We start from the raw sequence: 22696 nt of genomic DNA on the forward strand, positions 1-22696 counted from the left end.
ATACACTTACTATCTCAGTTCCAGTACTTTGGTAGTGTATTTTATTTGAATTTAGCTTCTGCCAGTGAACTGAGAATTGCCTCTCTGTCATTCCTATGTGACTGGTTGCTGACTTGCAGGTAGTTCTTTTCTATGGGGTTCTGTTGCCACTTACTCATTCTATACTTTCTTGAGGCTTGAATGAGTTTTATTTTTGTGGAATCATGATGGTATGTGGCCATACTAAGTTTGACACTACCACTTCCTAATAATAAAGCAGCTTAGAGCATACTATTCAAGTTAGAAGTGAAATATTTCTTCCATACCTTCATTGCTGTTTATATGCCTCTGAAACAGGGAAGCTGGAACTAGCCTGCTCTGTCCATACAACTGCCTGGTCTGAAAGACAGCTGAGAAAGAAATAGGGAAGCAAAGCTGAAAGGAAATGTTTAACTTGAGGAAGTAGAGAAGCTGAAAGAGAGACTTACAGGAAGTGGTTGGGAAAGAGAGGAATGCCACAGTAGCATTGTCTGTACCAGTGATAATGACCTTTGCTTTGTGTAGCTGGGCTGGAGAAGACTGGGGATAGCATGTTTCATTCCTATAGGAGATAGTTTGTGGTGGTGTTAACTAGTATCTTCCCTGTGGAACAAGATGTGATACATAAGGGATCTCATTTTCTTCTGCACCTTCTCAGGACAGTGCAAAATGGTTACAATTTTGCTTTGTGAAAGCATATTAGAAGATTAATGTTTTAGGCAAAGGACCTTGAACCTTTTTTTATATCCACATGTATATGGTGACCTTTTTAAGATACAACTGTGCATATGTACTTACATCAGGAACTGGAATTTAGCAGGAGTTTTTGGTACAGAAATTTCAGTATAACAAAGTAATGCAGATTCTCTTGGACTGTGTAATTATAGCAGCAATTTGTCAGAAGAAGAAATTAGCAGACTTTTTTGGGAGTCTTAACTCAGGGTTAATTTTTGTCTGAGAGAAGGGAATTCAAGCAGAAAAGCACTGCAAGGCTGTAACAGTGACTTTGGTTGGCTGTTGATCTGTTTGCTTGTTTTATTTCAGAAAGCTGAAGCCAAAGAGGAATTTGTTAAAGTTAGAAGGAGGGACTTGGAAAGGCTGACAACTGAGGTTATGCAATTGCGGGATTTCTTACCCAGAATAGTAAATGGGGATATCCTGGGGACATTCCAGAAGCTGGATGCTATTGAATCAAGTGAGTAGTACTGTGTTACAAGCTCTTAGAGTTTCTGCCAAAATAACTTAGAACAAACTGACATGCCCCTATGAATAGTTGCAGAGTTCATGGTGGTATTCCAGATTAAACTGTGGTGGTGTTCATTGAGTGCTCCTGTAGACAAATGCATTTGTAATGAAGAAAACGACAAACTTAATTAGAAAGAATTAGACATGTCAAATTAATCTTTTAAAATATTCTACTGTTGACAAAAACATAACAGTTTCCCTTACTGCCTGAATTGTCAGGGGAAAAAAGTGATTCCTCTTAGAGAAAAGGTGAAAGCAATGTTTTCCAAAGTGCCGCTTTAGATGCACAGCAAAACTGGGTGGTAAATAGCTATGGATAAAAAGTTTGAAGGAGGAGTTAATATTCTTGGATTTACTCTGTCTTGTTTTTTAGTTTGTATTCTTTTACTGCCACAAAATATTAATAATAATAATTTAAAAAAAGAAAGCTGAAGACTCTCTCTTACAAAAGGTCTTTTCACTGCTCTTCTTAAAGACCAATTTTTCAGTGTTACAATTCTCTGCATGTAATTTTTTTAACAGTTGCAGCACTCCTGTGTGCCATTAGGACCAAGTCTCAGTCAGCTCCATCCCTAGCCTGCAGCTTACATGCAGGAGTACAGTTCACCTCTTCAACTGTTTTTGTCTGGAATGACATGGGGCAAGCACTGAGACAGATTATAGAGAGTGTGTCTGTTTAGAGTATCAAGTGATGATGTGAAATCTGATTTGCACCAGAAAGCTAAGAAAGAGTAAGATAGAGCCTTGAGGCTCGTCTTTGATACCAAGTAATATGTTGGGTCAGAGTTTCCATCTGTCTCAATGATCCACTCTTAGGAAAGATTCTTCCATGACATCAAATCCTGACAGAGATGTGAGAAGACTGTCCCACTTCTCTTGCTGCCAGTCAAAATGTCATCCTAAAGTGTTCTCTATGCTTCTGCAAGGCATCAAGGACTGTTTCCAGTTGCATTAAGTGTTGGAGAGCCTTGGCTAATCATATCCTTGTTTTACTTACTTTTTTTCAGTGCTCAGTCTCAAGATTTCTCTAACTGATCCTTCTTACTCTCCTTCTGCTAGGCATCAAGGAGATCCTGTCAGGGCCTTCTGGCAGCAGGTTTGTAGCATCAATGTGAGGATTTTAAGACTTTACTGTAAGTGTTCTACTGGCTGGCCAGCAGTCTGTGTGTCTTCGGAGGAATACCTGTAGCTGATCCAGCCTTTGAACTCCTGAGTATAGCCCCACAGGGGAAATTTCTGTAGCAGTTCATGAGGTCTTTTGCATATTTATTCAAGCTCTTGTCATTGCTTACCCTTACAGCTGGACAAGTCAAGTGGTAATTTTTGCCACTCCAGTCTGCTCCTAACTCTGCGGCATGCAGTAATGTAGACTGAAACTAGGTTTTAGAGCACACAGTTCACTAAAGATTGAACATCACAGGGACACAAGCAGTCTCAGAATGGTGGGCAGTTTGGTGCTGTTCACCAAATACAGTGTCTTGATTTTGTCCTATGAAGCTTATAGGAGTCCTGGCAGCTACTAGAGATATTTCTTCACATTGTCCTTACAGAAGCCTAATGGGTGATTTTAATATCTAGATTTTCATCAGCTATTACAGTTCTTTTAAGTCTTGCAAACAAAGTGGTTAGCAGGTTCACGTGCTCAAGAAGTGCAGATTACAGCTGGAGACTTTAAACATCTCTGACCCTTTCAGTTGTGAGACTGTTGGAGTTTTGAATAGCTTTGAGATACTTTGAGATCTTTGCATATTTTACTTGTATTATAGAATCAGTAAGGTTGGAAAAGACCTCAAGGATCATCAAGTCCAACCTGTCACCCAAGACCTCATGACTACTAAAGCATGACACCAAGTGTCACATCCAGTCCCCTCTTGAACACCTCCAGAGATGGTGACTCCACCTCCCTGGGCAGCACATTCCAATGGCTAACAACTCTTGCTGTGAAGAACTTTCTTCTCACCTTGGGCCTAAACTACCCCTGGCACAGCTTGAGACTGTGTCCTCTATATCTAGGTAATAGGATACCCATTTTCTATGGGAGCATCCTGTAGGTGGTATCTGAGATCTGAGCTGGCAGTGGTCAGTGCAGTCAATACTTACTTTTCAGACTGGTCACAGGGTCTTCCTAAGGCTCTTGCCAAGGTTCATTTCAGAGAAAAAAAAAAGCCTGTTTTGTTATTGCTGCTTTCCTCAGGAAGAGTGTATGACTCTAGGGATGTTAGAAAAATAGCTCAAGTAAATTTCCTTTATTCCTGTGTGTATGTGTTTAATGGAACTCCATCCACTTGGGAAATGTTATTTGCAGCATTTAACATTGATCTAGCATTTGGATCAGTAGAACTGGGAATTCCATTGCTTGTTGTCATTCATCATAATCATACTCAGTTGTCTACCTCCCAGAGCTTTCAGATTGTATCTCTGCTGCAGAAGATACCCTGATGTGACCCATGGCATGGATGAGAATGAGTGTACCCCATGCCTGAAGTGTGGGCCTCCTCTTCTTTTGTTGTGCACAGTGCCTTATTCTGCTCTTCAGTCTGCTATCTTATCTCAGGAGTGAATGCCACATCTTCTCAGAGTCTGATTTACTGCTGCAGTGGTAAAGTTACCTATTTCCTGTTTGTGTAAGGACACATCCAAGCTAATACTAAAACCAGCTTCTTCACTTGGTGGTGGCAGGCTGTCAAGATTTTAGAATCAAGAGGGAGGGAACTTTCTTATCAGAGGCTGGGACATGCAACCAGTGGGAGAACCTGTCAGTCTTCCCTGTTTGCTACTCTGGACCATGTTAAGGAGTGAGCAGCACAGCTGCAGTCTTCAGTGTTATCAAAATGTCTGCTGCTTATTCTGCTCCTAGCAAACAATGTGGCATCTTTCTGTGTTTATTTGCTTCATTGGTCCTGAATTCAGTACAAGGCTGTAGTGATTCTCCTTCAGGAGAACTTGTTTCTTTGCTGTGAGAGAGATTTTCACAGGGTAGTACTTAACTGGCAAGGACAAACAGGTTCTGCTGTGCTATTGATAAGCAGTGCATGCTCTAGTCATGCTCAAAGTATCTTTGTCAAGTACTTAAGACTCATACCCGCATAGAAATAGGTGCTTGGGGCTGAATTTTCTTGGTGAATTGACTTGGTGGAAGCAAAGTGAGTTTCCCACCGCTGACCAGTGATATTGCTCAAAAATTCAGTTACTCCATTTCCCTCTTCATTCTTAGTGTTGCTGGCTTAGAATTGCACAAGGGCTGCATGGAAATAGTTCCTTCTGTCTTTTCTTTCTTTTTTCCTCTTTTCCCTTTTATTTTTGCTCTTCTTTTTTTGTGTGTGACCAGATTATTTTCCTTTATGCTTGCTGCTCAAAGCAACGTGCATGTATTTGGAAGGCAACATTTTGTTATTGAGGACCAAAAAAGAAATTATTTCCAAATAACATAGAATTGACCAATAAAATGTCATGATCCAAGCTTCTTAGATAATGAGTGGGGTTTGTCAAATGATGTTACCTTTTTATGATTGAATTTGATATATTCTTTTGGTAAATACATTCAAGAATGTTGACTACATAAAGGGAAGTATTTGAACTGTGTTAAGCCATAGACCATATTCTGATGAGTATGGTGCTTAAAGTGACATGTTACTTGCTTCTTAAAGTAACCAAAATTGTAGCAGATGCTGTTTGGACATTGTTTTCTGGATTTACTTCCACGTGTTTCCTTTTTTTTCAGTACAAATACTAAGCATCCAGGTTTTCAAAGTAAAGTACAGTTTTGCAAGAATTGCTAAAAATGCCCTTTAAAAGGATATATATTTTTTTAAACAAACAGTGGAATTGTGAAATGTAGTACTTGTACCTTGATTTCCACTCATTACAATAAAGCTGCTTATTTGGAATGTATCTCATCAGAGATTATTCTTTTTGAAGGGCATTGTGAAATTTGCTTGTCACTGACATCATGGTTGAATAGTTCATAATATCTTCTAAGACATTGCATCTTGATTACCACTCACTAAAAAAAATGCTTCTAATTTGGAATGTATAGCATCAGAGATGAATCTTTTTAAGGGAATTGTAAAATTTGCTTTTCACCGACACCATGTTTAAATAGTTTATAAACATCCATTGAAAATGTTTGGAGTAGTTGCATTTCATTCTTGCTATTCATGTAATTTGTTCATTGTGTATTGAAGCTCTGACTTTTTGGCTGGTCTTGGTATTCTTTTTCTTAGATTTTCCACTGTACTCACTGAATTTCAAAGATATCAAATGTGTAAACCGTGATGAAAATAACGTAGAAGATTGAGAAGGGAAAGAACATTAAATCTCTGTGGACATGCAGCTCAGTTCCAGAATGATAATTTACTGGCACACTCTATTTAACAGCTAGATGTGATTCTTTCAGGTCTCTCTCTGGTTTAAATCAAAATACCATTTTCTTTTAGTTTCTGCTAAGAACTGTTTAAATGTGGGAAATTGCGATGTACCGGTTTGGCCACAAGGAGGTGACCTAACACAAGTAAATAGTTAAAGCACCTCATTAATGTTGCACTAAGTGCATCGTTTCTTTAGTGCAAGCCTGTGGGTCATAACTTACTAGTTCGTTCATCTAATTTATTCTGTCACAGACATGGAGAAAAAGGAGGAGGAAATTGAGCAGCTGAAAATGGATTGTGAACACTTCAGAGCCCGTCTGGAAACAGCCCAGGCAGATTGCGTGAGAGAGAAGAAGGTAGATTTGCTGTCAGAATATTGATATTTGTATGCTTGAGTTGTAATAACAGAAGCGGTTTCCATTTTTTGTGTTCATGTCACAAAGCACGTCCTCATCCTGGAAAACAGTCTGGAATGTCTATTCATATAGTCAGGTGGTGAGTAAATTACTTAGTAAATTACTTAGTTCATAAGTGATGCTTCTTCCCCCCTCCATATTTCTAGAGCAGAAGGGTCAGTATTATGCCTAGAAAAAAGTATAATGTAATGCAGTACCAAAACCGTATTCAACATGTCCAAACAGAGGTACAAACTCATACAGTTGGTCTGCCACTTAGGTGCACACCTCCTGCATAACTGCACAGATCTTTCTTCAGTATTGTATGAGGTGTGGATGTATGGGGTTGCATTATTGGATTCTTGGCAGGGTTTGTTCTAGTGTATGTGAAGTTAAACATCGGCCATTAGCATTTTCTTTATGTGAACATATTAGAAGTAAAACGTTGGTTATTTGGGAAGATTAGGGTTTAGCTGGCATCAAAAAGTCCTTTGCAGGATCAGTTCTTTTGAATTTAATATTAATGTATTTTCAAAGAGGTCAATAGAAGGTAATGTAAGCAGCACAATGTACAAAAAGAAACTGGCTTCTCTTTTGGCTTGCTGTGAGCTGTTTAGTTTTAATAGTCTTTCTCAAAGCACCTATTGATCCAATTGCCATGTACAGCTGTGAGTCAAGGAACAATTACAGGGCTCCTTTTGCTCTGTCAATATTGTATTTAGTGATTATGAGAGGGGAGATTCTTAACAATGAAGGAATAGCAAAGACTGTGACTTCTCAGACTGTGGGTATTCTGTGACGCTGTTTGGGTTCAAAAAGGATCACACAGACTAGTGACTTAATTTTTGAGAGAGGTGAAAGAACCAAATGTGATTTTCTGCTTCAAAAGTTTATTTCCTTGCAGCTGATAGCTATCTCCAGTAGTCAGCAGGAGCTTACTTTGTTTGGGTTCCAGAGTTAGCATCTGCCAGCACAAAGATAAATGAATCTACAGAAATTATTTCCTTTTGGAAAAGGAATAAATGAGAAAGTTCAGACCTGCAGTGTTAGGGCACATCTGCCTGGACAAATTTTGGAATGAAGTTTGGTGTGAATGTAAAGTATGATGGAATAGATGTCTGTCTGGATATTCCTTCAAACTAACTAGCTTCTGGGATAGTTACTGCAGTCTGACAAAGGTACTCATTTAGTTTTGCTGTGCAATCAGGTCTTATTGATGCTGCTGCTTACATTTTAATGAAGTTGGTCACACCTTTTGTTCATGGCACATGGTTTAGGCTTGGGATTTCTTTTGGATGAAAGTTTTACTGAAAGCATGGATAATTTATTAAGAGTATTTGCCTTGGTGTTCCTGATCACATCTCTTTGTATCTTTGCTGCTGTCTGCATGGCTTCTGCTGCATGCTACAAAGGTGTATTTATCTGATTGGATTGTGCCTATGTATATTGTGAAATTGTTTAGCTCTTTGTGATAAAACAAGATGGTGTCTTGTATATGTGTGATTTTTGTTGCTGTTAATCACTTTTTACATGGTGTTTTTCTTTTGGTTGCTCTTCTCCCATAGATGTTCTTCTGTATAGTCTGAATTATTTTCTACTAATTTATCTTAGGAAAAAGTTACTTTATTTTTTAGTCATGCCCTTTTAGGGGATCATAAATCAACATTTTGCATTACAAAATTTCTGTGTGATGCTCTGTTGCTGATTAGGGAATTGCCATGATATCTGAACCTGAACCAAACTTGAAGTGCACATTATTTATGGCTGATGTCTTCTTTGTCTGTCTCTTCATCTTCGTGTACTTGCGCGCTGCTGTATTCTCGTGCCTCCACCGTTTCCTGAAGATGGTGGTGTTGCCTAGCACAGCAATTGCTTAGTGATGTGAGCTCTCAGGGGGTGTTGCTTCCAGCTAGGTTATTTGCTTTTGCAGACACCGTTTATTTTCCTGGCTCTTGACTGCACTGTTTTGTTTTTCTTGCTTGGTACCTTTGTTCTGATGTTGCTTTTGATCTATTAAAAATTCTGGCATTTCTCGTGCTGGCTTTGTGTCCTTGTTGGGGCATCTAGCTTTGGTATTACAGAGTATATTTATGTCTTGCTATTCAGTAATAGCATCCAAATGCAAAATGTAAATAATCTATTGAAAGCTGCATTTTCTTAAGGCCAGCACACAAGAGAAAGATGGACATTAAAGGGGTTAGACAGGAAGATTTCTGATGGACATGGTGTCAGAAATGCTGATAGGTCTGGCAGTAAGTTATGTAAAAGAGAAGATTTGGCTAACCCGCTTAAAGATGATGAAAGAGTTAAGAAACAGGAGACTTTTTCTGGGACTTCTGTGCCTAGGCAATCGGCAGCGAGTGTCGAGTCTTTTACATTTAGTAAAACGTAAGGTGAAAGAGACTCCAGAGAGCAAATATGCACAGAAGGCTGGTTGATGAATTTAATTTGAACTTTACGAATCCTGGGCTTTGTGTTCCATTAGCAATGTGATAAAGCAATGCAAATCAGGCTGTCAGGTGTGATAAAGGAGGCTAGGCAGGTAATTCATGAACACAGTACAAGCAGCTTTGTACTGGTTAATACCCTGCTGTGTATATTTTGAGATGGCTTTGTGTTCTTTCCAAACCCTTCGCACCAAACGTTGAGGTGAACCCCTGAAATGTTACTTATTTTAAAGACTTGCTGGGAATACATGGTTGAAAGGTTTTTTCCCCTGTTGACTTGCTTTCAAAACTGACATACAGAAGATTCCTTCTCATTTCCTGAGACTTCATCCTGATAGCTAAGTGCACAGGGGAGGCTGGACTGAGAAGGGTGCTTTCTGGGGTGAATCTGAGAATCCTGTGCCCATAAAATGGGCAGAGCAAGGTCCCTCTATTCTTTTGTCATCACATGATCTGTGATCCTCTCTCTTTTTTTTAATACTTGAATTAGCATGATTTTTCTAGTTTGGCCTGTATCTTACCCTGCAGCACTCTTAATACCACCCTACTCAGTGTTAGCAGAAAACCTCCTCCCACCCTGAGATACCAGACTGCAGGATCCCTGCCTTCACCTCACTGTACTAGCTCTAAGCTGAGAAGTCCAGCAGCTTTGCTACCCCTGTGGCAGTTGGTAGAAAGCCAGGGAGGCCTAGAATTATACCTAATCTCATGGTATTCTTCTGGCCAGCTTGCCATGTCATTGAAAAAAAGCATTGCAAAATGGAAATTGCATGCTGGTTGTGTTGCATTGCTCTATGCTCTTGTGCTTTGTGGCAATGAACACAGAGGACCTCACTTAGGTGATGGTTGTGTGATTGTGCCTGGGTTTTCTTGATATGAAAGACTCTCCAGACTTCAGACCTTAGATGTTTTTTTCCCAGGCTTTCTGTCTTAGTTTGCAACTGCCAGTGAGTAATATTCCAAGGAAAAAAGTTGGAAGAGACAACAGTATTTTTCCTAGATACCCAGCAACTCTACCATCATGTTGGCTAAGACAGAAGTCTGTTTTGAAAAACAAAACAACCCTCCCTTCCTAAAAGATGTTTCCAGTATCTTTTGTAAGGTGTTTGGAAAGGTTGACCACTGATGCTGAAATCCATTGTCTCTTGAAGAGATATGTAGCTATTTGTTTAGGAGGAGTAGAGTCTCCTATCAGGCTTCCCTAGGTGCCATTCAGTCTCAGTGGGTTGCTTGGCCTGACCTTGTGGACAGGCTTCTGGTTACTGTCAGCCTCCACAATGTGCATGCTCCTTAGATACAGCTCAGTAGAGAAGCTGTGTATCTGCAGCTGCTGTGAGTTTGCCTTCCTCTACCCCCTAATTTCATGGCCATGATGTTGTTTCTTGTTCTGTCCCTTGGCCTAGAAATGTGATGTGGCTGACATGAAGTGAAACCAAAATTGCCTTTTGCTGTTTCAGGAGAAACTAAACCTCCGCCAGCAGCTGAATGAGGCCAAGCAGCAGATCCTGCAGCAAGCAGAGTATTGCACAGAAATGGGTGCAGCAGTGTGCACGTTGTTGTGGGGTGTATCTAGCAATGAGGAAGCTGTTAAGTCCATTCTAGGAGGCGTAAGTATGGCATGTGTATACTTAACAGGGGTAATGCTGTTAGGTCTCTAAGATAAGGACCTTGCTCTGAGACACACATCAATATAAGGATATTTTTCAGAAACTGATTGGACAGCAAAAATGTTTTCTGAATTACATATTCTTTCAGAACCATCCATTCTCATGTAAGAGATGTTGGAATTGTAAAGTGATATGAAGCAGGCTGGGAATAAAAGCAGTAATTGCATTTTATGCTGCCAAACATCGATTACCTGTGTTCCACCATACACAGTTAAACTGGAAGCAAGGATGTAGCCAGCACAATGTAAATATCATTGCAAGCTAATAGAAGAAGAAAATAAATCTGGCCATGTGCAGCAGTTCTTGTGGATGCAGAGAGCTTGGAGGAGCTATTTCCATGGAAGAAAGATAGATCCGTCCATTTTTAACTCATTTAAGTCTTTGTGCTGCCTTAATATGTGCATGAGTCTTGGAAATTTAGAGAGCTTAGCTGCTTTGACTCCAATGAATCTTAAGTCTTCAGTGTTAAATATGCACAAGTAGCTTATTTGGAAAAGAACAGACCCAGCAATAGTTAAGGACTATAGTAGTACTGCAACGAATAGAATAGAATTAACCAGGTTGGAAAAGACCTTTGCGATCATCAGGTGCAACCCATCACCCAACACCATCTAATCAACTAAACCGATGTAGACTATGTGATGTTTGCTATTTTATACATCTGATTGGTCTCTGCTGCAGCTCCACAGACCTCATCATTAGTGAAATAATGGCTATTTGGAAAGAAGGTTCAGCAGACAAGCCCCCAGTGTGTCCTCAAGAGACTGGCAAATAGAAGGATTTTGCTTGTTTTCTGTGCATACTAACTACTTGATTTGGCCAGTACTCTGCTATGTTCCTGTGTGAATACGTAGTTTCATAATGGCTTATAATGGTCTGCTATAGTAGACTCACTTAAGTTCTTCCATTTTCTCTCATGCCCTCTGCTGCTTGATCTGTCGTCACTGCCTGTGTTAAAATTGCCATCTTTGAGGTGTGGTATTCATATAAAAAGCGTGCAGCACATGTAGAGGTGCAGTTTTTTCCTTTCTCTTTCTTTATGATCCCTTCATTCCTGTTTTTCTGGGACCAGAGTATCATTTGTGAAGATACTGACTATCGACAGACCCTGTGTGGTAGTTTCAGGCTGTGCCTTAAAAATTGTGCACAGATCTTGAACAGAAAGTGGTAGAATGTAAATAAATCACCATTGGATGTAAAAAGGAAAATAATGATAAGTTCTAAATAATCCCACTGGATAGACTACTAACAAAGTTGGTCTGCATAGTCTAACTTTCTTTTCAGCTTCCTCTCTCTGGAAGACACTAACTTGTGCTTCTGTTTGGCTTTGCTGTCCTTGGCTGTTTTCTTCGTTGTGGCTGAGTATGTTAACACAGAGCCCTCTGCTCTTTTCTCTCCTCTAATGTGTGCAGGGTGGGGGAAGGGGGAAAGGAGCAGGGAAGAGGAAGCTACTAGGAGTCCCCCTGGTTTTGTCCAGGGGGGTTCTTGTGCTGTTTGTAAATTGTAAATACCTGGAAATATTGTATATTTTGTATACATTCATTACATTTCATTGTAGATTGTGGTTTTGCTTGTAAATAGAGCTTCATTTCCTCTTCTCCCAGGCAACCAGCACCAGAACAAGAGGACACAGTCTCAAGCTGTGCCAGGGGAGGTTTAGGCTGGAGGTTAGGAAGAAATTCTACACAGAGAGAGTGATTGCCCATTGGAATGTGCTGCCCAGGGAGATGGTGGAGTCACCATCACTGGAGGTGTTCAGGAGGAGACTTGATAGGGTGCTTGGTTGCATGGTTTAGTTGATTAGGTGGTGTTGGATGATAGGTTGGACGTGATGATCTTGAAGGTCTCTTCCAACCTGGTCTGATCTGGTCTACTCCTATTCTATTCTATTCTAGCTGAGCTGGCCTGGCAATTTAATGTTGGGGGGAATTTTCAACCCACCACAACCCTACTCTTTATGTCCTGTGGCTGGAGTCATGCCACAGGAGCTGTATATCTTTGATGGGATGAATGTGCAGCAGGAGGGATAAATAAATGTTACCAGTAGCTTTACATGTGTTATGAAAACTCTGGTTTTGACAGAATATTACAAATTTCAGTCTCTGCAAAATGAATGAAAGTTCAGGCATTTCTTGGACTGTCCCATTGGTTTGCTGCCAAGAATGACTAAAAGTTTCAGCTGCTTCTTGAAGCAACTGGCAGAATTCTGAAAGACACTGAGAAACCTGGAATTATGGGCTGTCTGTTACGCAATTTTTGGTACCAAACCCAGCATCCTCTGTGTGAAACAGTATTCCAGCAATGGTTTACAGGTCAGAATTATTAATTAATAGAAACAGTTATCTTCATTCTTTTTTGTGGACTCTCTCTGCACCTTTGTACAGGCTCTTTGACCTACCCTGAGCTTTGTGCCAGATGGCTTCTTCCTCAGCAGAGATACCCCAAAATGGAACAGTATTGCAGCTGAGAGGAAAAGACTGCACAACATAATTATGGGCTGTACTCCTGTTTGTGCTCTCTGGTGTGATGACTGTCTTTTTTTATATGACATTGCTGACAAATTCACTCTGTGACCGAGAAGAGAATTCTGTTTCCTTTTCTAAAGACTTATACCTAGCCTGTTGTGTTCCATGCTGTATGAAAAATTAATGAATCCTGTTAGGATCCAATAGAATTCTGTTTGTTTGTTTCTTTTTGTTGTGGTGGGTTTTTTCCCCTGGCTATTTTGTTGATTTTCATAGGAAAAACTGATGCCAAATCACTAAATCAGGCTGCTCTCCAGCCTTCAGCTGGATAGGGTTTTGACAAAAGTTGATGTAATAGCTTGAATAAATGTAAAACACCTGGTGCAGCTATTGCAAAGCAAAGAGATGATATCCTCACTTTTGAAAAGAAGCTTTAACTCTGCTGTTTGAAATAGTGAGTTTAGGAGGTAAATACACAATTGGTTTAGTTTTAACTAATACATTTAGTGTTGAGTAGTTTCCTATTTTCTTCTGAGGTGATGGCTTCAAACTCTAGGGGATCAAATATGTCACCTAGTGCATACCAGCTATTTTCTGTTGTTGTTTTTAGTGACTAGATGTTCTAGTGATTTTGAAGATTGCTCAGTTTTGCTGTAGCATCTAATAGTCATGGCTGCATTAGCTCATATAATCTGCTTTTCTCCTCTGTGCTTGCAGAGTAAAGCACTAAAGTTTTTCACAATCACTGCACAGACCATGGAGAGCTTTGTGAAGTCATTAAGTGAGGACATGAAACAGCAGGATTTGGATTCTGATGAAAATCAGTTTGTGTTAGCCTTGGCAGGGATTGTAACAAGTAAGTGACTGTTACCTCTCACAGCACCGTTCCACTTGAACTGGGAATTTCTGTATTGCCTTATGTGCTTCAGCAAATGCAGCTTTTCAATGCTGCATCAATTAGTTAATGCTAGTGTCTTGGGTGACTTCATAGTCTTACAAAGTTTTGTAAACCAGTTTGCAATCTTGTTTCTTTTGAGGGGAGCTTGTAAGGTTCAGCTTTGCTTCAGTCTCTTACTATTTTTGGATTAATCCCACTTCTTGCTTCATAATTCACTGCTACTAGTAGGATACTGGCCACTCCTGAATAAGTATTTTAATTAACTAGGATTATGAAGGAGTTTGACCAGTATAATTTGCTGCTTCAGTACTTGCTGTGTAGATGAATGTAGTTTGATGTTTGTGTAGATGACAATTTTTAGTGGTCCTGATAATGAGCATAAGCTTCTGTTTGAAACATGACTTTGATGGTGATGTTCTGTGTTCTCTCCCAGATGTGGCTGCGCTGGCATGTGGCCGTGAGTTCTTGGTTAGCTCAAGTCGGGAATTACTGGACACAATGATGCACCTTCTGGGAGACATGAAGCCAGGACTCTGTGCCAAATTTAAAGTGTATGATGACTGGTTTTTATTTTATCCTTTCAAATGAAATTGCATTATCTTGCAGTTTAAGTCACAGTTATGACAGCGGTTTTCCTGCTTATATGCTTTCCTGGGGAGGAAACACATCTTTTGGAAACTTTTCACAGTACTGTTCCTTGCAGATACACCAAGCCTGCCTACTAGGCTAGCCTCATCCAGATCATCTCTTTTTGGAATTATTCTAAGTACCATAATACTGTGGGGATGCACTCTTCTACCTTCGGAGGGGTTCATGAGTTGCGGGTTGAATAAGGAAGGTATGAGGTCAAGTTTTCAAACAGAATGTGGGAAATGTGGACTCCTATTTATTTTTACAATATAATGACTGTAAAATGCTATATCTGCTTAGGGAAGAAAGTGAGTTATGTATCTGCTGAGTGCTAAAATTAAATTAGTTTATTCTGCTTAGTAGCCCAAAGCACCACACACTTAAGTTTGTAAAAGGTGATACCTGTAAAGGGACCTTGTGATACATCATTGTAAAGAAAAGTCCATGTAACACAGCTCAGATACTGGAAAAGTTATACTTAAGTAAGCTGTCATCTTTACCTTTTTCTCAGAGCTTTTACAAGCTGAAGAGATATGACCTTGCCTGAGCAAATTACCATGGCTTAACAAGTACTTGCACATCTGCTAAGCTGTGGGCACTTGCACTGTCATGAAGATGGCTTGAGCCAGTGTGGTGTTCTTTTTGTAAATGGGACCCACATACAGGCACACACTAAGAACTGATACCCAAGCCCAGCTGCCACAGCTCAGCTGACAAACAGCAACCCTGTCAGCCACAACAGCTTGACAGCCTCCATGCAGGCATTTTGGCAGGTTGTATGTGATAGGCATGAGATCAGGCTCATTCTTAACTTTGGATGGGTTTTGTCTTGCTTAACCTTAGCTATCAAGAAAGTTAGAGGAGCATCTGTTAACTGTCTGAGCTCCTTCCCACCGTCAGTGGAAGGAGACAGCGCTGTCAGATGTCTCTCCCTCTGCCTGTGTTGGGGAGAACAAGTTATTCTCTGAAGGTGCTTGCCTTTCCTTGTTGGGTAGCAAGAGGGAAGCCTGTGCTGTAGGTAGTGGTCTGAGTGATTTACTGTGTTTCCCAAGTGTTGAGCTTGAAGGTCAGCACTCAAAATGCTAACTCTTGCAACCGTGGGGTTTATTGTAAAGCTCCAACTAAAAGAGTTTCACGAGAGTGTGAAGGGAAAAGAAAAGTGATTTGTGCCTTCATGTATATCACAAACAAAAATAGCCATCCTGAAAGAGAGGATCTACACTCTTTCAAAATCTCTACAGAGAAAAAAAATAACAAAGGGGAGACTCTCTTTTGAGGGGGAAAAGGAAGGAAAGCGTTCCTAAGCACACACATACACACACTCACACTCTGAGTTTCAAGTGAAGAGGTGTCTATGTGTCCAGATAAATTATTACATATTTTTTTTATAACTTCAGATTGCATTAATGTAATTGGACAATGTAATTGGATTTGAGAGCCTTCCTTTTGAATTGACTTATGGGTTTTTTAATCATATTTCAAAATCTGGCTGCTTTGCAGAAGAATTACAAATGGTGATATAAACTTGGCTGCCATACAGCAATACTGATAAAATATACATAAAACAATCCCATGAAGTAGCAAGGGATTCGACAGGAGCCAGCCTCTTAGGCTAACAAATTGAGTGAAGCTTAAAAAAAAGAGGTGGCACAAGGTTGATAAGAGAGAAGCGTTAAGCATATGTTACAGTAGCTTAAACTCAATGCAGTGATGGTGTTTTCTGATACTCCACAGAACCAACAGGGCTTTTTTCTTACTCTAACTTGCCACTTGATTTAAAAACAAAACAAATCAAAACAACTAGATCATGACATTAGAGTAAGTGTGAAAAAAGGAGATCTCACAGTATCACCAAGGTTGGAAGAGACCCCAAGGATCATTGAGTCCAACCTGTCTCGGTAGACCTCACGACCAGACCATGGCACCAAGTGCCACGTCCAGTCTCCTCTTGAACACCTCCAGGGACGGTGACTCCACCACCTCCCCGGGCAGCCCATTCCAATGACGAATGACTCGCTCAGTGAAGAACTTTCTCCTCACTTTGAGTCTAAACCTCCCCTGGTGCAGCTTGAGACTGTCCCCCCTTGTTCTGGTGCTGGTTGCCTGGGAGAAGAGACCAACCCCTTCTCTTCATGGCCTTAGCATGGAATAATGGATCCTAATTTGCTCAAATGTTTTAATGAAAAATGCTTCCTCCCTGTTTGCCATCCATGTTCATGGCCAGGTTCTTTTTTGTCTGTGAGCTCCCTCTGTGTCTTGTCACTGTTTAATTCTTAAAACCCATTGCTAACGCTGGATTGCTTTCCTGTCCTTTTGTGGGGAATTTTGCACTCTCCCAGCCCACTAAAGAAGGATTTTTGGGGGTTAATTTGTTTGCTTGTGAGTTGTTTGCTGCATGTAAAGTGTTTTAGTTGCTGATTAATCTTAAATAATCAACATTTTCATTAGGGCATGTGCCTGGAGAACTCCCTTTGCTCTCTAGCATAAGGAACAGAAGGCAGTACAACATGAACGACAATTGTGAGATAAGGATGTGATAGTTAAATGAATTATAGTAAGATTTCAGTTATGTATAGCTAGACTGTGGAGTCATAAATAACATTTAAGCACACACACTGAAGTACAGACAGACACATTTTTAAAACTATACCTCATGGCCAAAAGTGTGTCTGTATGTTACTTTGGAAATTCAGTGTGTTTTTCTCAAATCATCATCATGGTATTACATGGAAGGGCATCATCATCAATTTAAAATTCAGTCAGTTAAAGGGGAAAAAAGAAGACTTATTATTGTCAAGGCTGTGTTTGTCCTTTGCTTGGTTTTGAGATTTTTATAATTCTCTTCTAGCTTTTATTTTTGAAAGTACTTTTCTTTGTTGTGTGACAGATCAGGGGAAACTGTGAGTCTAATTCTAGGCACAGCAGTATAAAACAATGTAAGCTGATAAAGAGAGGAGTTCTCTTTCCTCTTCTGGTTCTAGCAATCCTGTGTTTTACTTGTACTAGTATATAAGTAAAAAATTTACAGGGAAAAGCTGTCATTTGATTCCAGCACTGCTGCAATACCCATTCTAGCCCATGAGTATGTAATAAATACATCCAAGGCATCTACAGAAGTGCTGGAACTGCAACCACATGGCTGTCTTTGCCTTTCTGAAATAGCAGCAGTGTGGAAGACTTTTAAGCTTTCTTCTTGTAAGGTTTGCTCAACATTTGTGACTGTTAGGCAGTCAAACATTTACACAATTATTCATAGCTATAATTAAAATATTAGGAATATTCAGCTTTGCTTATGTAGCAGTTGAACTTAGCCAAGTAAAGAGATGCACTTTAGTATGTATTAGTACATGTTATGTACTATGAATTAGTACATTTTATTTACTAATCCCATGTATTAAGCAGATGAGAAGGGGCTTTAGCTGTGCTTTTAGTTCTGGATTTTAAAGAAAGCATTGTCAGATATAGTAGTACATGATGTTAATTAAATTGGACTTACCTAAATGGGAAGACTGTGAAGTGCATAATTAAAAAGCCTTCCATATTAAAAAACAAAACCAAAACTCAACCCACCCAACCACCACCAAAAAACCCACCCAAAAAACCCCAACCACAAAACAAAACACCAAACCACAAAAAAGAACCAACCAACCAAAAAAAAAACCCCACCACAAACCAACAGAAAATATTGCCTATCCAGTAACTGTGTGCCAGTTTTGCTTCATTAAGCACTTTTGCAATCATTATTGCAAAAGAAATCTGCAAGTACTAGTGGTGAAGGTTCTATAAAGAGCCTGGAAATGCTTTTAGCTTTAGGTCAGGTGAGTGAGTTTGATTAGTAGTAACATGCTACTATATTGGCTTGTGGGGTGGGTTACTTCTGACATTCCAAAACCACCACACTCCCTGGATTACCACCATCTGTCCCTCTTGCCTGCACAAAGCAAATAAGCGAAATAAAAACACAAACATAGCAGTGTCTGTTTACGTCACTTTGTTTCTAACTGCAGGTGTCAAACAGATTAAGGATTAAAGGTGTTGTCAAGCAAAGTTAACAGTTTCCATTATAAGATACTGTTCACTTATTGATTGTTCTCATTCTGATCATAGGTAATTATGGTTGTGCTGTTTTGTCAGGACTTGGATTCTGGAAGCCAACTAAGAGTTGCAAAGTCTGTATGAGAAGTGGTGTATGGGCTTTACAATCTGCAGTTTCAGTTTCCCAGCACCCTTTATTGGTTGTCAGTGGCCATTGATGCAGGAGACTTAATAATCTGCTATTTATTCTTCATAGTGCTTAAGAGCCAAGTAATCAAACTTAGGGTGGTGCAGCACATAATAGAAGTTACATTTCTTACAACTCAGGTTAGGCTGCAATGGGCTCCTTCTTTTCCCTGCTTTCTGAAGGTATGGATGGAAACATTTGAGAGTCTGCTGGTGACATAGTAGCTTAAACTATGAGACTAGGATGTGAAGTGTGAAGTGCTTTTGGAATAATGTGATTTCCCTTTTGTTTGGAAATGGTGGCAGTGCAGTGACGTGCAGGTTTATCGCAGTCGGGAGATGTAGCAGCAGCCAAGCTGGCCTCAGAACAGAGGAGAATGTTCCAGCCCATTCCTGTTTCTCTCTAATTGTTTTGTATGCAGCCTGGCACCCAGCTATGAAAAGGTTTGATGACCTGTTCCATAAATGTTGTAGGAGCTCTGCTTATACACCTTCCAGTTGTGCACAATATTGACTTGAGTGTTATCATCTTTGAAAAGAAATTTTAAAACCCCCAACATAATAGCATCCATCATAGCACATCACAAAGTGCCACTGATGCCTGATCCACTCAGCTGCTCCACAGCTCTAAAGATGATCTGTATAAAGACAGGGCAGGAGGACATCACCAGAAGGGTGAAGGAATTTGTAAGATGACTTCTGACTCCAGAGTGTATCCCTCCTTTCAGCATGTTTAGCTGAAAAACGTTTATCCACCAAACCTATAAACTAGAGATTGTTCTGAATAGCTTCAGACAGGGAGACTGGTTTTGTACCCCAAGTTACCATACTTGTTGAAAGCACCAGACAGTTGAAAGCACCTAAAATTAAATTTTGACCCAGGCATTTTATCTGCTTAAAGAGGCAGAGCTGCCATTTCTGCATGTAGCTTCCTGAACCTTAAAACATTACCTCAGTTCTGTGATGGCTAAGGCTGAGGAGGTACCTGTAGTCAAACCTACTTTCTCTGATAGCTATCAGATTTTGCAAGTTACTGAGCATCTTGAAGCCTTTCATGTTTGGAGTACCTTCAGTGGGACTGACAGCCTAGAGCAGTCCTTCAAAATGCAGAGCCTTCTCCAGTCTAACTGGTTTTCTCTCTGTAGAAAAGTTGAGACTTGGATTTAATTTATAACCTCATGTGTATGAGCTCCAGAATGATTAATAATCTTCCTGATAAATTAGGAGATGCTGGTTTGGAAGCCCTTGAAAATGTGGGCTGAAGTGAGCATGTACTTACTATGTGTATTTTATTGTGTCATTTACTCATGGATATGCGGGGGAGAGTCTTGCTTTTAGTTGGTATGGGATCTTATCTTGGGGTGGGTGGTTTTTTTCAGTTCTCAATGAAGGAAATGTTTTTTAGTTGCTAGACCATAGACTGTTACCTGGAAGGTAGGTTACAGGTTCTGCCCTCTTGCAACAACCATAATAAAAGAGCAAACTATATAAATACAATTTTAAAATGGCTTTCAGTGTGCCCAAATGTTTTCTTGGAAACGATTTTGAAGCAGTACAGGTGAGAGTACTATTTGTCCTGTGTTATCCTGGTGTTAATCTATGCTAAGGTATGAGCACAGTTTACAGCCAAATTGAATTCCAGTGTTACTGATTTAAAAACAACAACAAACAAGTATTTCCATTGAACATTTCCATTGAACATAATCAATCCAGATTCCTGAAGGCAGAGTAAATAGGAAAATCCTTGATGACATTTTACAAGACAAGCAGGTTTCTTTAAAGCTGTCTATTGCTCAGTAGCCAAGTCATAGGCTGCTGCCTGACTGCAAGGGGCTGGAGAACAGGCAGAGCAAGCCAGTTCTCTGCTTTGCACCCACAGCTGAAGAGACAAGTCCAGCCTAGGAGAGAGAGCTCTGGTGATCTGTAACTACTAATACCTCCCTTTTCCCTCCTTAAGTCCTGTCCTCTTCTTTCAAATGCTTCTGTAGACATAGCAACTTCCCTGCCAGTGGAGAGAGGCTACACTGGTGTTTGCTGTGTGCTGGCTATGCTTTGCATCTGTTCCTGTTGGCAGGAGGGATAAGAGGATGCTTGAAAGAGGATAGCGTAAGCGATGCGTCTGCTTCTCAGCTGACTTGATGGTCAGTGCATAGAAACATTTCATGGCACAACCCATGGAGCAGAGGCTTTGACGTTGTCTCTAGTACTCTGTATATAGTCTTGCTTGCTGTGTTTCCTAGTGGTCCTTTTATGTGTCAGGGCAAACAGCTTAGTGAGATTATTGTCTGCCCAGTAGGGATTGTCTCCAAAAGCTCTGTTGTGTCGGTTGTGTGGTCACATGAAGCCAAGCCCCGGGCTTGCGTATCCCACGTGATGCATCTTACGGAGTTTGATGAGACTTTCTTACTCTCACATGGGATGTTTGTCTAGATGTTCAGTATAAATGATTTAACAGCAGAGACAAGGTTTTGTACAGCATTGCTTATATATGAGCCTTGTCTCTTTTATAAAACCATAAATTGTTAGACTAGGTTCCTGCATCAGTACATGCTCGGCATAGATAGCAAAAGATGCCAACACATGCGAAGAAATCAAAGGATGTAATATGTTTCTTTCTTTCAATTCTAGGCTAATGCTGATGTCACTTTACAATGTGAGTATCAACATGAAAGGCTTGAAGTACATCAGTGAAAATCCCCGGTTTATTCCTTTGCTTTGGTGGTTACTGAATGGTGAGTTGCTCTAAGGAGTTTGCAAACTGTGACTTCAGGGACTATAGATTGGCAGTAGGTGTTGCAAATAAAAATGCAGACATTTTTATCTGTAATGTGATTATGGTTTTTGTCAGATTAAAACAAACAAAAAGGACAAATAGCTATGTAGTATTCCATTAATACAAAATTTATGGGTGACAGAATTAAAAATAGGCAATGGAAGCATTTGATGAAGCAGATTGAAAAAGCTACCTGTGTTTTCACACACAGTTTCCCCTCAGGGTTTATTTTAAAGTTGGTGTCAGATCACTACTATTTAACAAAAGAAAATGTAGCTGTGTTCTGAGGTGTCTGGGGGGAAGAAGCCAACCTCTGTAACTGCACTCTCCTTTGACAAAAGTGATCCCTTCTGCAGCTGAAGAGGGGCCTTGTGCTCTAATAGGATTTGAGCTTGCAGGGCTCGAGTACTATTCCCAGCTTTGCCTTTGGCCAGTGCAGGACTTCAAGGACATCAAGGACTTCTGTTGCCACTGTCAGGTACATGAATGACATCAAGGCTCTGCTTTTTCAGAGGCTTCAAATCCCTGCGTAGGAGCCAGCAGAGATTGACGTTGTCAGTGTGTGTTGGACTTGGCTGGCAGCTGTGCGCACAGCTTGTAAAGGACAATGAGGACAACAGTAAGGATAGAGCCATGACACTGCCCTTCCTGTGAACTACTCCTGGAGTTCATCTGTCTTGGCTGTGTCAAGCTTTTGTGTCTTGTATGTGAGAAGATTTTGGTGTGCAGTTCATAAGACTAGGGAGGTTAGTCACCTCAACACTGCTGCTATGCAAAACCCTGTTGTAGTACTACTAGTGAGTACTAACAGTAGCTGAAATGAGAAAGGTGCCATCTGATTTTTCAAGGAAGCAATTTCAGGCTGAAGTTTTGGAAAAGTTTTGATTTGGGCTGGTAACCTGGAAGCTACTTGTATTGCTTACACTTCCCTCAGCTCTTTTACAGAAAAACATAGGTATTTATGCTTTTCACCAAGTAATTCGTGACTTGCTGTTCTGAAATCTGAGCAAACCAAGTAATCTGTGTAAAACTCTTGGAGAACACCCATTTTATTGTATTTTTCTGAAATAGTTTGAGAAAAAATGTACTCTTGGGGAACTCTGGGTACATGGTCCTTTGTCCTGTTGTGTTTAGGAATTCTAACATGTTAGTCCAGATACTCCTTTTTGCTTTGTATTTGGCTAATATATACTTAGCTGTTCTAGCAAAAAAAACCACCAAAACCAACTACCCAAACAACACAAAACACCTTCAAACCCCCTGTCTGAGTTCCAAAATACACCCTTCTAAATGTTATGATAAAACAAAGAAGCTGATTGTTTGATGCAGCTGACTGGTCCTAGGTCACTTAAAAGGATGACATGTGGCACAGTTACGATGAATTTGCAGCTGCTAATAGAAATAAAAAGTGGAGTGGCTATTCTGTATTTTAAGTGTTAACTCTGTATGGCTGTCATAGAAGAAAGGGTGGGCATAGCTAATTCCTTCACTTCTTGATAATAAAGTTCTTCAAATACAGCAAAGGAGAGATCCTCAGATAAATCACATCTGTGGTTCAGATTTCTGACTT

At 40.1% G+C, this 22696-nt stretch overlaps 1 protein-coding gene across 1 annotated transcript in view; it reads left to right on the forward strand.

Annotated features, from left to right (window-relative positions):
* HSF2BP (heat shock transcription factor 2 binding protein) overlaps nt 1-22696 on the forward strand; it is a 31184-nt gene that overhangs the window by 796 nt on the left and 7692 nt on the right. The window contains exons 2-7 of the mRNA XM_054165928.1: nt 1063-1213; nt 5883-5986; nt 9930-10079; nt 13322-13460; nt 13936-14053; nt 20982-21085. Of these exons, the coding sequence (XP_054021903.1) occupies nt 1063-1213; nt 5883-5986; nt 9930-10079; nt 13322-13460; nt 13936-14053; nt 20982-21085 (766 nt within the window). The remainder of the gene's footprint in view (nt 1-1062; nt 1214-5882; nt 5987-9929; nt 10080-13321; nt 13461-13935; nt 14054-20981; nt 21086-22696) is intronic.

Source organism: Dryobates pubescens, chromosome 12 (assembly GCF_014839835.1).
Source record: "Dryobates pubescens isolate bDryPub1 chromosome 12, bDryPub1.pri, whole genome shotgun sequence".
Lineage (NCBI taxonomy): Eukaryota > Metazoa > Chordata > Aves > Piciformes > Picidae > Dryobates > Dryobates pubescens.